Source organism: Gopherus evgoodei, chromosome 10 (assembly GCF_007399415.2).
Source record: "Gopherus evgoodei ecotype Sinaloan lineage chromosome 10, rGopEvg1_v1.p, whole genome shotgun sequence".
NCBI lineage: Eukaryota > Metazoa > Chordata > Testudines > Testudinidae > Gopherus > Gopherus evgoodei.
In genome coordinates this window covers 70,156,505-70,172,989 of record NC_044331.1, presented here as the reverse complement: position 1 = coordinate 70,172,989, position 16,485 = coordinate 70,156,505, and the positions used below count along the sequence as shown (strand labels likewise).

General features: G+C 44.6%; 1 protein-coding gene and 1 non-coding gene across 5 annotated transcripts in view; both read right to left on the bottom strand.

The window, feature by feature from the left end:
* The window catches only part of POLR3E (RNA polymerase III subunit E), a 40,487-nt gene extending 27,338 nt beyond the window's left edge, over positions 1 to 13,149 (bottom strand). For 3 of the 4 annotated variants that reach the window (XR_004002343.1, XR_004002342.1, XM_030577745.1), the window contains exons 1-5: positions 13,029 to 13,149; positions 6,314 to 6,394; positions 4,640 to 4,690; positions 2,656 to 2,733; positions 801 to 916 (exon numbers count right to left, since the gene is read on the bottom strand). Coding sequence is in view for 2 of the 4 variants with exons in the window: in XM_030577745.1 (XP_030433605.1) it covers positions 801 to 916; positions 2,656 to 2,733; positions 4,640 to 4,690; positions 6,314 to 6,394; positions 13,029 to 13,118 (416 nt within the window). In the remaining 2 variants the exon portion in view is untranslated. Of the gene's footprint in view, positions 1 to 800; positions 917 to 2,655; positions 2,734 to 4,639; positions 4,691 to 6,313; positions 6,395 to 10,193; positions 10,262 to 13,028 lie in introns of all 4 variants that reach the window. The other variant, XM_030577746.1, reaches the window with a different exon arrangement.
* Positions 13,150 to 13,282: 133 nt separating this feature from the next.
* On the bottom strand, positions 13,283 to 13,364 carry TRNAL-AAG. The gene has a single exon. It is a non-coding gene; the product is annotated as a tRNA-Leu (tRNA).
* Between the last annotated feature and the right edge of the window lie 3,121 nt (positions 13,365 to 16,485).

The following is a 16,485-nucleotide window of genomic DNA, read 5'->3' as shown; positions in this document are numbered from 1 at the left end:
TATAAATACAAAAGAAAAACAATAACCCTTATTGTTTTTATGATTTCTGTACTTACAACTTGAAAACAAAAGATTAAAAAGCAGGAAACAGAAATCACTTCTCAAAGCTGAGAAAGAGGCAGGCAGGCAGACAAAGAACTCAGACACAAACTTTCCTCCACCCAGAGTTGAAAAAATCCGGTTTCCTGATTGGTCCTCTGGTCAGGTGCTTCAGGTTACTTTTTTTTCAGGTGAAAGAGACATTAGCCCTTAGCTATCTGTTTATGACACTGCCTCTTCTCCACCTTGGGTCTGTTTGTCTGTTAAACACAGGAGAAGTGAATATCCTTTGCACATCAGGACTGACAGTAAAATTAAACCTTCCTTTTGATCAAAGAACGGTTGATAATGAAAATAAGGCTGATATTTTGCCTGCAAAAGGAGAGAGACTTTAATACGTTTTATTTAAGTCTGTTTTGCAGTGTCATTCAATTTCAGTTTCAATATAAATGTCTGTTTTAATTTCTTCTTCTTCCTTGTGTTTGATCAATAAACTTTCAACTTAATGAGGTATGGTTCTGGGTGCCTGCTAGAAACTGAGTAAGCGAAGGCCTCTGTAGAGAAAACCCAAAACCTAAGTGTCACTGTTTTAATGCTGAACAGAGAAGGAGTTTATAAACATCTCTAACGTTTTTGGTCCTTGAAATCATTACAACAGGCCTTCAGATTGCATACTTGCTTGCTTTGCCCCTTCCCTAAAAGCTTGGTGGGAAATCTGACCAGTTACTAGAAAAGAACATCAGAGCAAAGAAGATACCTACGAGGAATAGGTACTAGTCTCATCTGTGCAGGTGCCATCTACATTGAGAGCGATCTGTTCTCCTTTGCTGCGACAGTAGTTGGGATTCAAAGTATCAATGGCCATGTCAAGTTCAACCTACTCACCAATAATTAAGAAAACACCAATAGTTAGCATAGCGTAATCACCAAACATTCATCCATCTTCAACCAAACTTAGGTTCCAGTCTCACATAGACTAATGTATGTTTAACATGCCTACAAGCAGCCCCCTTAAAGTCAATGGGACAAATCACCTGCATAAAATCAAGCACGTGCTTGAGTCTCTGCAGGACTGATATACATTGTCATGCTGTAGATCAGTGTCATTTGCAGATGCCCAACGAAAGCTACCATATTTGATCTGTACTTCAGGAATGGCTTCTGAAGATGTATCATTTACACTGTAGATGGAGGTCCAAATTTTAAGATTCTCCCTTTACATCACCAATTTTTTTTTCTTGAAAATCGCGTACACAACACGCTCAGAGTTACAGCTGCCCAAGCCCTGCCAAATCAGCAAATCTATTACAAAGCACTTCCTTTCACGTGTTTACCTCACACTTCTTTCCAGTGCCTCATACCCAAGTTTAGATGGATGTTTAAAGTCCAAACTCTGACTCTCAAAAGCAGCTCATAATTCTCACTGACATCGATGGAAATGTACATAGCCACTGGAGGGCAGAATCTGGGCATTATGGCTGAGATTTTAAATGGGATTTAGAGGAACAATTTCCCATTCAAATTAATGGGAGTGGAGAGCCTAAGTGCCCTTAGGTAGTCTTGAAAAAAAAAAGTGTGTGTGTGTTATTACTACATTGTCAGACAGCTTTGTGTAAGAATACCACGGCCCCCTTCCCTCTCTCCTGCCACCAGGTCTATTCAGAAATTCTGATGCCCAAAGCATTTCCGCAAGACTTGGGCAATGAAACACCATACTCTGTTCCATCTAGTGGCAAAGAGCCCCATTCTGATCTTACAGTGGTTTTATGTCAGTGTAATTCTATTAGCTTCAGTGGAGTTACTCCTGATTTACAACTATGTGAGAGGAGAATCCGGGTTACACGTGGCTCCTTGCAAAGCGTGGACCTGACCCTGCAAGCTTCCAGAGGCATGTGGATCTTCCACAGATTTCAATGAGAGAGCTGCACAACAAGGGCCCTTCATCGAAACACAGACAGGGGAATTCTCCTTGGGAAAGGTTAAACATTACAGCCTTGATTCTGACCTGACGCTAGTGACACATCTGTAACCTCCTGATTTACACTTGCCTAAGTGAGAGCAGTACCAAGCCCTACCACTAATACTAAAATACAGAGCATGTCACCAGAACCCAAATGTGCTCTAGAAATAAAGACATACGAAAAATGCTCTTTAAAATATGAAGTATTAGCACAAGCATCCCCAACCTGAACTAGAATTATCACATGCTCAGCTACAATGGCTTTCAGGGGTGGGATTTCAGTATTTTTATACTAAAGGAATATCCTCTGCATCCAGGGCTTTGGAATTGTGCTCCAGCTCCAGGCAAAAACCTGCAACTCCACTGCTCTGGAGCAGCTCCGCTCTCCCTTTCCAGGCTCTGTTCCAAAGCCCTGTCTGCATCACTGCTTCACCCATTTCTCTACAAAGCAAACTCCATGCTGGAGAAAGCCCTCTTTAAAATTTCTCAAATACTCAAAGAACCAACCAAGAGATGCAGTACTACAAATGCCTGCATCACCAGAACAGCTGATTATTAATAATTATATGTATATTGGTAGCATCTAGCAGCAGAGCACAATTCATATTTCTTAAGCACTACCATTACATGATGATTAGCATTACATGATGCCCCACCTTTTGCTGCTTTGGTTTTATCTTTGCCGACAGATGCGTCACATCATCATACGTCATGGAAGCTGGACGAATAGGATACTACAAAACAAAAACATTTTACAGAGTGTCTTCCATGCAAAGTCTCAACATGCCTCACAAAAAATTTAACTAACTAACTGACCCTTCCCTTCCCCACCCCACTTATGTATACCCACTTCCCAGATGATTACAAGGCACAGAAGAATGACTTGACTAGTCTGGTGAATCACTGGCAGAGCTGGGAAGAGGGCCCAGAAATCTAAACTCCCAGTCCTTTGGTAGGGAGTGTTGTGCAGTGGCTATAGCAATGAACCATTATAAACGGAATTTTTTATCCAAGAATCTCAAAGTGCTTTACAAAAAGGTGGGTGGGTATTAATATCCCCATTTCACAGAAGGAAAAATGAGGCACTGAAAGATTAAGTGACTTGGCCAAGGTCCTCTGGGAATTCAGTAAAAGAGTCAAGAATTAGAACCCAGATCTCTCGACTCCCATTTCCCAGCTGTAATCACTAAGTGACTGCTTCCTCCAAAACACATGGGAGATGTTTGCAGTGTTATTGTAGCTGAGTCAGGCGCAGGATATTAGAGAGACAAACTGGGTGAGGTAATATCTTTTATTGGACCAACTTCTTTTGATAAATGAGTGCTCTCATTAACTGGAATTATTAGCATAAATCTTAGTAGCATCAATACAGAGTTAAACTGCTTCACAGAAGTATACACTAATAATTTCAAAAGCAGAGAAGCCAAAATTCTTTTCAATACAGGGAGGTTAGCAACTCTCTGTACTACCCACTGCAGTTTCTCATTCTCTGCCCTGTATTATCACCAGCCATCCCTTCTTTTGGCACTATACTGTGTGTTTGAATGGCCCAAGGCCTAAACAGGCCCACCTAAACCCAATCCCCACATAAATCCAAGGCGGAGACAGGTCTGCAGACCCATGCAAGAAACTGCATTGAGAAATCCACTAAATGCTGCCACGCTAGTGACAAATCCTTGCACTGCCAATAGGTGCTAACACACAGGAAACAGCACAAGTGAAACTGCCCAGCATCACCCAGTAGAAGTTGTACTAGGGCAGGGGCGAGCAAACCTTTTGGCCTGAGGGCCGCATCGGGTTTCGTAAATTGTATGGAGGGCCAGTTAGGGGAGGGGATAATGGCCTGGCCCCTACTTCCTATGTGCCTCCCCTCCAGGACTCCTGCCCCATCCAATCCCCCCCACACACCATCCCTGATAGCTCCTCTGGGACCACTGTCCCATCCACACACCCCACCCCCTGCCCACCCCCTGCCCCTCACCACCCCATCCACACACCCCGCTCCCTGTCCCCTGGCCATCCTCTGCCCCCCACCATCCCATCCAATCCCTCCTCTCCTTCCTGATGTCCCCCTGAACCCCTGCCCCATCCAACCACCCCTTCTCCCTGTTCCCTGACTGCCCCTGGAACCTCTTCTCCTGACTGCCCCCTGCCACACCATCCTTCCTGACTGCCCCCCGGGACCCCTGCCCTCATTCAATCCCCTGTCCATCCCCCCTGACTCCTATTCACACCCCAGCCCTTGACCATCACCCCAAACTCCCCTGATCCATGCCCCCATACCATGCTGCCTGGAGCACCAGTGGCTGGTGGGGCTGGAGTCGGGCCACAACAATGCTGCCACCACGCAGCACAGAGACCGAGTCAGGCCGGGCTCTGCAGCCCCACCGCCCAGAGCATTGCGCCAGCGGCAGAGCTGACGAACTGAGGCTATGGGAGAGAGAGGACAGCAGGGGAGGGGCAAGCCTCCCTGGCCAGGAGGTTGGGGTCCAGGCAGGACGGCCCATGGGACATAGTTCGCCCACCTCTGTACTAGGGCATGCTAGGAACTGTTAGGATCTATGTCAACATTAAGAGAAGTTACTGCTTTATGAAATAATTATTCTTTAAAAATTATACTCAAGAAGTCATCTGGAATACCTGGAACATATACAGCTTCTCCGACAGGCTTTTGGCCAGGTACACATCAATCTAGCAAAGCAAAAGAAACAAGTTTAACCAGACTGAAAGCTATGATTGCTGATGCCCTCAGACATTACTGAAAATACAGCCATCTGCTCTCAAGTTACTAGAGCTTGGAGAAATTTGCCTAGTTTGGGGTTTCACTATGAATGCTGAACCTAAGTCAGGACCATGGATCTTTTGGCAAACCCAACCTCTGCTACTTTTCCACACGAAACTCAGCAATGTTGTATATTTTTGCCATGACACAAGGCAGAGGTCAGTAGCTTTGGCTGAGTGTTCGGGTCTCTCAAAGCAAACTCAGGGCATGGCCAACACACTTCTCCTATGACAAGGGAAAACGGCTCTCATTGTGAACCTAATACCATAGTATCTCAGAGCTCTAGAACAGTGTTTCTCAAACTTGGGACGCCGCTTGTGTAGGGAAAGCCCCTGGAGGGCTGGCCAGGTTTGTTTACCTGCCACGTCCACAGCTCCGGCCAATCGCGGCTCCCACTGGCCGCGGTTCGCTGCTCCAGGCCAAAGGGAGCTGCTGGAAGCGGCAGCCAGTAAGTCCCTTGGCCCGCGCTGCTTCCAGCAGCGCCCATTGGCCTGTAGCAGCAAACCACAGCCCGTGGGAGCCGCGATCGGCCAGAGGTGTGGACGTGGCAGGTAAACAAATCTGGCCAGCCTGCCAGGGGCTTTCCCTACACAAGCAGCGTCCCAAGCTTGGGAAACACTGTTCTAGAAGAAACTCATGTGTCTCTTTGGTAATAGTGAATATAAGGTGAGTATCTAACTATATTTCATAAAGGCAAAATTAAAAATGAGAGATGGGATGAACATGCTCAGAACCCCTCATCTGTCCCATTACCAGCTCTTTGCCACAAACAATTAGAATTCATGGAGGTTTCATGAATATTACAAGTGGGCATTGTCACAGAATGGCAGCCATTTTGGATACTTATCTGGTCCTGTCAGCTCCCACTCCTGCTGGCCACATCCCCTCTCCGAATACCTTCCCTTTCCTGGCACCTTCATAGTGGCCCTTGTGTGTGAATTCACATAAAAAAAAATAGGAAACTACAGCCACTATGATGATCCTTTTAAAAGCAGAATGGTCCAAAACTCCTTTCAGACTAGAACCAGATCTCAACTATTTGTTTTAGCAGGAGCAGCGAACACATTTACCAGTAATTTCATTTTTATAAGCTTCTAATCCAGAAAAGTAATTCTATTTAAAATTGGTCTAACTTTCCAAAGAGAAATTTAGTGCACATAAAAGATGCCAGATGATAAATCTAGAGACTGATCCTCTATTTATACATGGAATAGATAAAGCAGTGATGCTAGCTTCTCAATGCTGACCCACCAATGTTCCTCATCCCTGACTTGGAACACAACCTCAGGGATCAAAGGCTAGAACAGTTCTCCATGTCAAGTCTGCCCAAAAGAGTGCCAATTTGTTTTGGCAATGAGGACACTTGTACACTCGATCCTGAGTTCAGACCCCCTATTTCCTTCAGGTACTGTAGGTTTTTGAGCATCGGATACCAGTTAAATCCAGGGAAACAGCCTTTTGCACTCTGAAAGAATAAGAAAAATGAATTTCAAGAAAACCATACACTCAATAATGACCCAATGTAAATTTACCTCTTGTATAATTGGGTCATCTTCTTCATTTGCCATGCTAAAATGGGAAAAGCAATGTTTCAGGTCCTTCCTTTGCACAATCTGAAAGAGACGGAAAGTACTATATCAAGGATGGTTTTGTAAGAGCTATAGTTCCCCCATTCATAATTTCCATCTTGTGTACCAAGTACAGCCTAGGATCTTTCCTTGCTCACACTGTTTGAGTTCCTTTCAATTGAAGGGAATTTTATTTTTTGGAAAGCAGATTATGGGGAATACATTTGTGTGGTCTTATTTCTCCCTTCCTCCTCTTTTGCTGGCTATGACACTTTTGTACAGTATGTATCTTAGTCAGGCTTGGCAGAATTCGATTTTTTTTTCTAATGTTGACAATTAATATTGATATTTAATTTTTTTTTTAATTTTTAAACTATTTTTATTTTACAGCTGCAGGAAATGAAGGGGGGATAGGACCAGGATTAGGGCAGCACTGACAGCGGGGCTGCAGGGGGCTCCCTGCACGGCCAAGGGGCTCAAGACACCAGGGTGCAAGGTGAGGGGAAGGCTGCAGTCCCCTGGCCTCGGGTGCTGCTGAACAGTTCCTGTCCAGGGACAGCTCCTAAACTCTTGGCTGGCGAGTGAGTGAATGGGGCCAGGACAGCAGAGCTGCACAGGTTCCCAGAATGGCTACAAGGCCGGTGATCTCTGAGGGTGCAAGGTATGGAAAAAGCTGCGGTCTTGGTGGGTCAAAGCAGAGACCCTGTGGCCAGGGCTGTGAGGAAGAGGGCTAGTCCTGGCTGCAGAGGAGGATACCCTGCTATGGAACAGCTCCTGCCTGGGGACAGAGGCATTCATCAGCAAGGCGGCTTCCCCCACAGCCAAGGGCTCAAACTCCTCATCACAGTGCTGGCCTGGGATGGTCTCTGCTTCACCAGGCCAGTACTGCAGCGTTCCCCGTAACTTATGCCTCCAAGGATCATGTATCATCATCCCTGTGACCATGCAGGGAGCCCACTGAAGCCCCACTGTCATGGGACTGACGCCATGACAGCAGAGCTGCCGAGGGTGCCCTGCACTGCCACTGGAGAAGAGACACCTGATCCCTGCTGGGGCAAGGGGTAGGGGAGGGGGGAGGCTGCACTCCCACGACTGTTACCCTCCCACCGTTACCGATTGATATTTTTTTCATCTATTTCAGGGTGTCAGCTGAAATCGACATTTACTGACGTCTATCGATTTATATCGAATCCTGCCAAGCCTAATTTTAGGTTATGACTGCATTGTAACTGACTGGCACATGGACAGTGCACTGCATAAATGTTCAGTGACTATGTATTTACTGCACTTCAGATGGTAGGAAATTAAAAACTAAGATGTTTGAATGAGAATTCTCAGTCTGACACCCATTTCTCAGACTCTCTTTTGTGCTTTTGAAAATATCTGCAGCCCAAGGTCTAAGGTCTTATCACCTCACATCTCTGATCTTATCAACCCAAACGTACCCCATGCAATTGTGCAAGGGGAATTGTGTGCGTCAAAAGGAGCAAAGCAAGACCATGGATGGAAAATGAGCATTCTCGGCAAGCTTCCCCCCGAAAAGAGAGGCAACAATAAAATGACACTTCCAAAGGTGTCATTCAAGTTCCTATTCTCCAAGATACTGAGCTCCCTCTGCTCCCGTTTAAGTTACCAAAAGTTTTCAGCAGCTGGTAGCATCTGGCCCTTACTGAACATGAATATTTATGGGTGGCCACCTGAGGGGAATCAGAGTTAAGACCTTGAGCTCAGTAGAGATCTCCAGGCTGGTATAGTCATGGAGGGCTGTTAATGGGCTGTGGAATGAGCCAGGGCCCAGATCCACAAAAGGATTTAGATGCCCAAACCACTGGACTACAGTGGACTCTCTTGCCCAAGGACTATGAAAGTATTTATCTGCAGTGGATCAGTCACTGAGCCAGAGAGAGAGAGACTATGACGCTGTAGTCCAGGGCTCTGGGCACCCACTTGGGAGGTGAGAGACCCAGAGTCCAGTCCCTCTGCTCCAATCACTCATTCTTCATCCACAGTGGAGCAGCTTGGACAGGACAGTGAGGAAGCCCCAAATCAAACTATCCTACAGCCCAGTGGTTAGAGCCCTCTCCTGAGAGGTATGAGCTCCCAGTTTTAATCCTTTCTTCCCTTCTGCCAAGGAGGGGGTGAGGATTGAACCTGAAGCCCCCAAATCCCAGACAAGAGGTCTAACCACTGGGATAGAAGTTATAGCATTGGAGAGGCAGCACCACCTCCTCCGACTGTTTTGTGCAGAGTGAGGCAGACATCTCACTCATTCCCAGAAGACACCCTGTAGGCATCTAAACTGCCAGGTGGCAGGTTCCTGTTTGTGGACTGCTAAGCAGAGATAGACGCCTATCTCAGAGAGGGGCATGGCTTAGCCCACCCATCATCAGCATCTCCCGCTGGCTAGTTCAAGCAGCTCCCCACCTAGTGTGCTGGCTTTTGTGGATCCCATTCTAAGGCTCTTATCTCTTCCCATTCCTTGGCCCTAACTCAGGCTTTGTGAATCGCCCTGTTCCTGTGATTTTCTAGCCACTCCGATGCTGTGCGTTGAAATGCCTAAGTCTCATTGTAGATCAGGGCCCAGGTCCCACAGATGGAGCAATGACTCTGTCTCCAACACCATAAACAAAATAAGCAAGGCTTACAAATTATTTAAAATGACATCGCAACAGACAATGTTTAATTAATCCAATAGTTATCAATAAATGGCAGCCCATGGCGGTCTCTATCAGTCTGGTAGGGCGCATGGTAGCCTCAAATCAATAGAAGACGTTTTAAAAATTAACAAATAAAGTTTAAAGAAAATCCTATCCAAATTGGAATTACCACTCATGGCAACACTCTAATCCCCAGGTCATGGGACTTGCTGTGTACCCTGTGCCTCTGAAAAGAGGTTGTGTCCAGGATCACATTGCTGATCGTGCAAATATACCATGGGTAAAAGCAAGATACTAAGAATGTGCATGACTGCAGTCATTTTCATCAATTACATGTAGACACACATCGTTCATATATTTTAATGGCAGGTCTAAATATACTCCAATTTACCTGGAAGTTAATAATCCTAAAAGGTCACATTAATAAGTGTGGTTATTTACCTAACCTTTCAAGAGTCCTGATCACTTTTGGTCACTAAAGATCCCATAGCGCTTGGGCACTAACTCCAACCTCCTGGCAAAAATTCAACTCAGGTAACTACATTCTGTTTACTTACATTGCCTCTGCAGTTTCAATTGCATACAGCATTCTATATTCTTCACCTAGACTGCTGTGTAGTGTAGTATAATTCTACAATGTTAAACAGCTGCCACTTTTTACTCCAGAAGTGGCTCCATTTCAGTCACAGGATACTTGAGCCCACTATATTTCTTACTTGCCTCAATATTACTTGAGACTTAACGACTTAATATTTGGCATATTTTCAAATATTACAGAAATACAAAATGTTCATGATCATTCTGCATTCTCAGTTACTGTATTCTTAATTAACTGGAGTCTTCTTGGCACAACTGTCAGCATGTGGAAGACCACTGTGTCTTGACTGTCATGACTCTATTGTCAGGTGAGGTCTTCAAACCACAATCTGAGGACTTCAATAACTCAGACATAGGTAAGGGGTTTGTTACAGGAGTGGATGGGTGAGATTCTGTGGCCTGCATTGTGCAGGAGGTCAGACTAGATGATCACAATGGTCCCTTCTGACCTTAAAGTCTATGAGTCTATGTGATGTAAGATTAAAATGGTGACTATTAGATCAGATTATCAGAAATCTAATTCTTTTCAAAAGTGTAAGCATGAGTGCACATTTTACAGAATTAGAAATGAATATTTCCCTTCTGCTTACCTCAGCTCATGGAGTGACTCAGTTACTAGTGTAAACATCAGATAATGAAGACATCAATTTTCCAATTCCTTTAAGGATAAAAGATGTCCAGAGGGTTGCTTTTAATAGAATATCAGAATGGCAAGCATATGAACAGGAGGCATTGTTACCTGATACAGCTTATAATATTCATACAACTTTCTACAATGAAGGAAATTAAATGGAATCAGATTCAGGCATTTAGTACGGGAAGACATACAGATAGGTCTGAGAGAGACCTTTTCAGGAGAAATACAGCAACCAGAAGAAGAGTGCATGAACAGTGGAAAGAGTAATGGAATTAAATTAAGATAAACACTGGGAGAAAAAGCATACAACTTACAATTTAGTAGATGGCTCAAATAATTTTAGGTGGCTTTTGAATTGCTAAAGAGACTTCCATCTAAAGAGCTCATTGTTATTGGTTAATTAAGCTTCAAATCACCCTAAACACCTGTAGGTAATATATACAAAGCTCTAACTTAGCCTACCAGTGAAATACTGTTAACTGGGATGGAATGAAGCAGCTGGTTAACAGCCTCCCAATTTAGAACAACTGAAGAATATTCTATCCAATTTAAACTGCAAGTAGCATTTAATGAGAGCATTCCATTGCCTCAAGTTCAAGTTTAGCCAGAATACTGGGGTAACACATCTATTCTCATTCTTATAATAATGCCGTGGGATCTTAAATGGCCACAAGTGGACTCAGTTTTGTCTCATCTGAAAGATGGCATCTCCATTCTCACAGTGCCCCCTCATACAGGGGTTGTTAACTTGGGGTGCACAAACAGATCCAGCAGCTCACAACTAGCTTGCTTCTCTTTACAGTTAGATGGGAGGGGCTCCTGAAATTATCGAGGGACAGGGAGACCTGAAACATTTTTCTGGTGTATCATGGGGTCATGGTATGGACAGGGATGAGAACCACTGTCCTAATCATGTACTGAAGCTCTGGCTCATTACCAATAAAGAGGGAAGTGTGACATTTTCTGAATTACCAATGTCATGTCCTGTAGCACCCAGGTTTTTCTTAGAGGTCTCTCATTCAAACACTGGCCCTGACCCTGATTAGTTTATGTTCAGCACAGAGTCTATGCCGGTTTGTAAACTGCAGAAAGACAACTGAACTGAATGTTTACAAGGTTCTTTATTTCACCTCTTCCTCCTTTTGCCCATCCATAAACAGTTCTGCAAAACCACATTCTGTTAATTAACCAAAATATTGGGACTTCCTATATTCCAAGGCTTCTATTTCCACTTAGCGTACTACAGCCAGGCAGGCTAAACAGTCAGGATTTAAAGAGGCTGCACTGTAAGCTACATCACGCATGCATCACCTTTTAAACCCTTAACATTTCCAGAAATATCATTTGTGTACAAAGTGTTAAACCTGTTCTTTCAGCATCAGGTTAGATGGATGAACACAATCAGCAAATAACTTCCCTCTAACAACAGCATAAGTGATTAAAACAAACTCAGTACATAGAATAGGTCACCTGCTCAATGAGTCAGTGAAAGCTTCATGTCACCGGCACACAGTACCCAGCAACTGCTGAGCCAGGCTGGGCCCTCATAAAGACCATCACTCTCTCCTGGCACAGAGGTTGTTTTTTTTTAATTCTTATTTTTGTCAACTTGTAAACTGACTTCTTCCCAGCACAATGATAACAGTAAACAGGGGAGGAAAAGGCAAGCTAAAATTCTTCAGCCAGGATTTAAAATACAGGTTCAGATTATTGATTGCAAAAATCCTGCTCTGAGCAAGAATGACTTGGTAACTTGTTATGAGACGAACAAATTTATTGGACATAGGCTTTCATGGGCTAAAACCCACTTCATCGGATGCATGCAGTGGAAAATACAGTAGGAAGATTATATATATATATACACACACACAGAGAACATGAAAAAAAAAAGGTTCCAGGGCATGCATCCGATAATGTGGGTTTTAGCGCACAAAAGCTTATGCCCAAATAAATTTGTTAGTCTCGAAGGTGCCACAAGCACTCCTTGTTCTTTTTGCTGATACAGACTAACACGGCTACCACTCTGAAACCTGTTATGAGACAGGATGCAGTGCTCTTCCTAAATAAGCCACAAAACAGATGTCCTGAAAGAGATGTGTGTACCTGTGCAATTTACCAGTCACTCTACCAGGTTACTGGGAGTAGTTGGAAGGAGTGGAGATTATCAAACTCTGCTTACTTTTTTGGGGTTGGGGTGGGGGAATAAGCCTCCCCAAAGAGATGGCTGATGTAACCACATAACCTCAGGGAGTAGAGATTCCAAACCCACCAAAACCTCACATTAAATCCGACTCTCATATTTCTGGGATACTTTGAGGGCAAAGAGGGTGCACTCTTTTTTTAATCCTTGCCTTCAAACATAACTAGCCTTTGGTGTCAGGCTGTGACTGAGATGGCTGATGTAACCCTGCAGCAATCTCAGGGAGAGCAGACTGCAAACCACACACAGAAAAGAAGCAGGGAAAAAAGGAAGATTATAAGTGAACAGTAATGTGAATTTGTTCAAACACCCTTGAATCTGGCAAGCTCCTGCCGCGGGGGAAAGGGGGGGCTTCGCAACACACACCCAGCCCCTGACCCCGACCAGCTATTCCCAGTGCCCACTCTCCAGGCGCTTTTTACGTGCAATTAGTTCAGACTCCTCGGAGAGTTTTTAGCTCATGCACAGGATTTGCAGCAGGCAGAGCGCACCCCAGCCCAGGCCTTGCGGAAGAACGCGCCCCACAGCAGCTGTAACGCCCTGTGCAGCCCTAAGGCAGGGACAATGGACCACACATGCTCCCCCTACCTCGTGGCGCGGACTCCAGGGGCAGATGAGGCCACCGATCCCCCCCTTCAGCGCCTTGCAATGTACGTGCAGGTCCCGGGGACGTCTCATGCAGCAGCCATGTTGATGTAACTCCAGCAGCAGACACGTGGGGAGACTAGTTCCTCCTCTTACCCACAATGCTTCCCAGGCGGGGATAAACTTCTCAGTTTAGCACCAGGCGGCGCTGTGCGATCCCTATATTCCCTGCAAAACACGGAGGCACAAAAGGCTTATGGCAGCGGTGGGATTCGAACCCACGCCCCCGAAGAGACTGGAGCCTTAATCCAGCGCCTTAGACCGCTCGGCCACGCTACCCTCATGTACAAAACAGACTTGTATACTTTATTCATCTCACATTTTTTTTTATTTTTTTTTTTAAATATCTGTGTGGAAAGGTCTTTTATACAGGGATGAAGGGCTGAGCCCTTGCTTCCCTTAAAATCGTTTTTTAAGAGTCTTTTTCGGAGTGTAAGCTAGTTTGCAACTCAGATACATGGTTAAGCTCAAAGCAGTGACCAAGGTAATAAAAATTATATGGATTAGCAATAGGTACTAACAGTTAAGTATAGCTAATCAGTATTTTTGTATTTACATGGCATTAATTAGAGCAATTATTCCAGAGCCTCAAGCAGATGGAAGTTCTGGAGGGATGTCCCAAAGCTCATTAATAATGTGGACATTCCACGGTTCCAATGTGGCACCAAGCTGAAGCAATAGAACATCACAATGCAGTGTCAAGCCTTCACTGAACAATATCCCAGTACAGCATTGCAATGTGATGTCACAATACATATCAGATACTTGGAATACAGTGAAGCAATGCAGCCACAAGCTTCTGTGATACAATGCAGCCCCAACCCACTGTTTTGCAACATTGCAATGCAAACATTAAGCCTTTGCAACATCACAATGTGATGAGGGTGCATTGCCCCCCCCTAAACAAGGACTGCCATATGGCTGAAGAAGCCTACGTTGCAGGCCCCTCTTACCCAGGATGTTAAATCTATACAAATAAAAAATAGTTTGGTGTGTTTTTTCTTTCCTGACAAACTCTTGCTACAAAATCAAAGACTGGTTCATTTGAAAAGCTGACCCTCTAGGCATTTAGAGTGTGATTTTTCTTCTCACTGCTGCGCAGTAAAACAGCAGTAAATTCACCAAAGTTCATAGTATTACAGCAATGTGACCCTAACGCAGGGAAAGATAAAGAGGGGCATAGTGGGGACTGGTACTTTGAGTTGGTGTCTGCCGAGGGTTCTCTGTGTCCCCACTAGTGCATGGAGGATCTGGAGACATTTGATGTAAAAGCACTATTCATTTTTCTTTCTTTCCTTCCTTCCATATCAGTGGCAATGGGATGGGAGGGAAAATCTGCCTGGGGGAAAGGGAGGCTGGAAAGAAGTCTGCATGGAGCAAGACCACTACATTGTAATCCACCATGATTTAAGTCTTTAATTTGGTCAGTTCATTTAAGTTCATTTAAGTTGCATTTTGACAATGCAACTGCCAGAGCTCTCCTATTGCATGGTCCACCTGACAGAGTCTTAAGTTCCTTTTAATGTCCTGAAATATGCCATCTCCTAGAGTTACCATTGCCAACTTTCTAATCACACAAAACCGAAAACGCTAGCCCTGCCCCTTCCCTGAGGCCCTGTCCCTGCTGACTATATTCCCCCTCCCTCCATGGTTCACTCTCCCCCACCCTCACTCACTTTCACTGGCTGGGGCAGGGCATTGGGAGATGGCAGTGGATGGTGCCTCCAAGATGGGATTGGCTTGGTTTGGGCTTGCTGAGAAAAGACAGTGCAGCTTTTTTTATCTTGCAGACCTGGGAGCCTTGCTCAGCAACCTCCCACAACGTCCAGTATGCCCAGACTCTCCACTGACATAGATCTCTTTCTCCTTGCCCTACACTCTGGCCTACCTCCCGGCTTCTTTCTTCCTCAGGAGGAGCACCCAGATGGAAATTACCCTGCTCTGGGCTGCTGAGATTTTTGCCAGCCTAACTAGATACCTGACCGGCCTGAAAATATTCAGGAACAACATAAGAACGGCCATACTGGGTCAGACCAAAGGTCCATCAACCCAGTATCTTGTCTTCTGACTGTGGCCAATACTAGATGCTTCAGAGGGAATGAACAGTACTGGTAATCATCAAGTTATCCACCCCCTATCGCCCATTCCCAGCTTCTGGCAAACAGAGGCTAGGGATACCATCTCTACCCATTCTGACTAATATCCATTGATGGATCTATCCTCCATTAATTTATCTAGTTTTTTTTTTAACCTTGTTATAGTCTTGGCCTTCTCAACATCCTCTGACAAAGAAGGATTAACCAAGACGAACACATGTATATTGTGTTATATTTGTTTTCAAAACTACAACAGTCTCATACACTCTGTTTAATTCCTGAATGCTCTTTAGAATTCTTTATCCCAGGTGATGATGCCTCTTTCACTTACACTGACTTCAGGGGGGTTACTCCATATCTGTGTGAGAGGAGAATCAGGCCTGCAGCCTTTAACCGGTCATAAAAAGCAATTCACCAGGTCCCTGATCTGCTTAACAAACCGGCAAAGGAGTATACAGAGACAGACTGGACTATTAACCTTTCTGGGATAAAGGACCTGAATGAAGCATGCATTTATATTTCTCAAAGACTTCTGGAAGAGTTCAGATCAACAGATAAAACCTCAGATCAGATTTGTTCTCCCTGTAGGATGGACTATCAACATGTACAATTTGTTCAGGATCATTGTATTGAAAAAGTTACTGATATCTGTTATTTTATACCTGTTGTGCCATTCATCAGCAAATCATCTTCATTTCACATCACAATCAAGGCTGTTCTTTTAGTGCTAGGGGCAGTTTCTGCTCAGTGTCCAGGGACTCTCAGAGCAAAATGGGACCATTGCCATATTGACTTAAGCTGTGATCTCATCATCTTTTCCAAACTAAAAAGGATTGGTCTGTACCTTTGCCAGAAAGTGGCACTGAGGATTCAGTAGCTGGCACTCTTCACACTGAATCAACACTGCCCCAGTGTTCCAGTATGGTGTTGGGCACATACTGTCCTTCAGAAGAGATGAGCAACTGAGACCGACTGAGTTGTTATTACAGATCTATGGATTTCTTGTATGAGTAGAGTTGTTAGCCCTACTCCCCTACTAAATGAGTAATTACATTCTGCCTCCCTGCATTCCTAGATGTTTGGGCTAGGGGAAGGAGCAGGCAGGCCTGGGGTGCATAATAAGATTACAGTTTGTTTGCCTCTTCTTTCCTTAAGGAATCTCTTAAAGTGTTACAAATCAAAAATAGTTTTAACAGAACACATAGTCCTGCATGAATTATTCAGTCCTGTGGAATGGAGGCTATCCTGTCATTTTTCTACACAGTATCTCATCTGTAACCCTGAAGTGCTCTTAGGGTTACAAC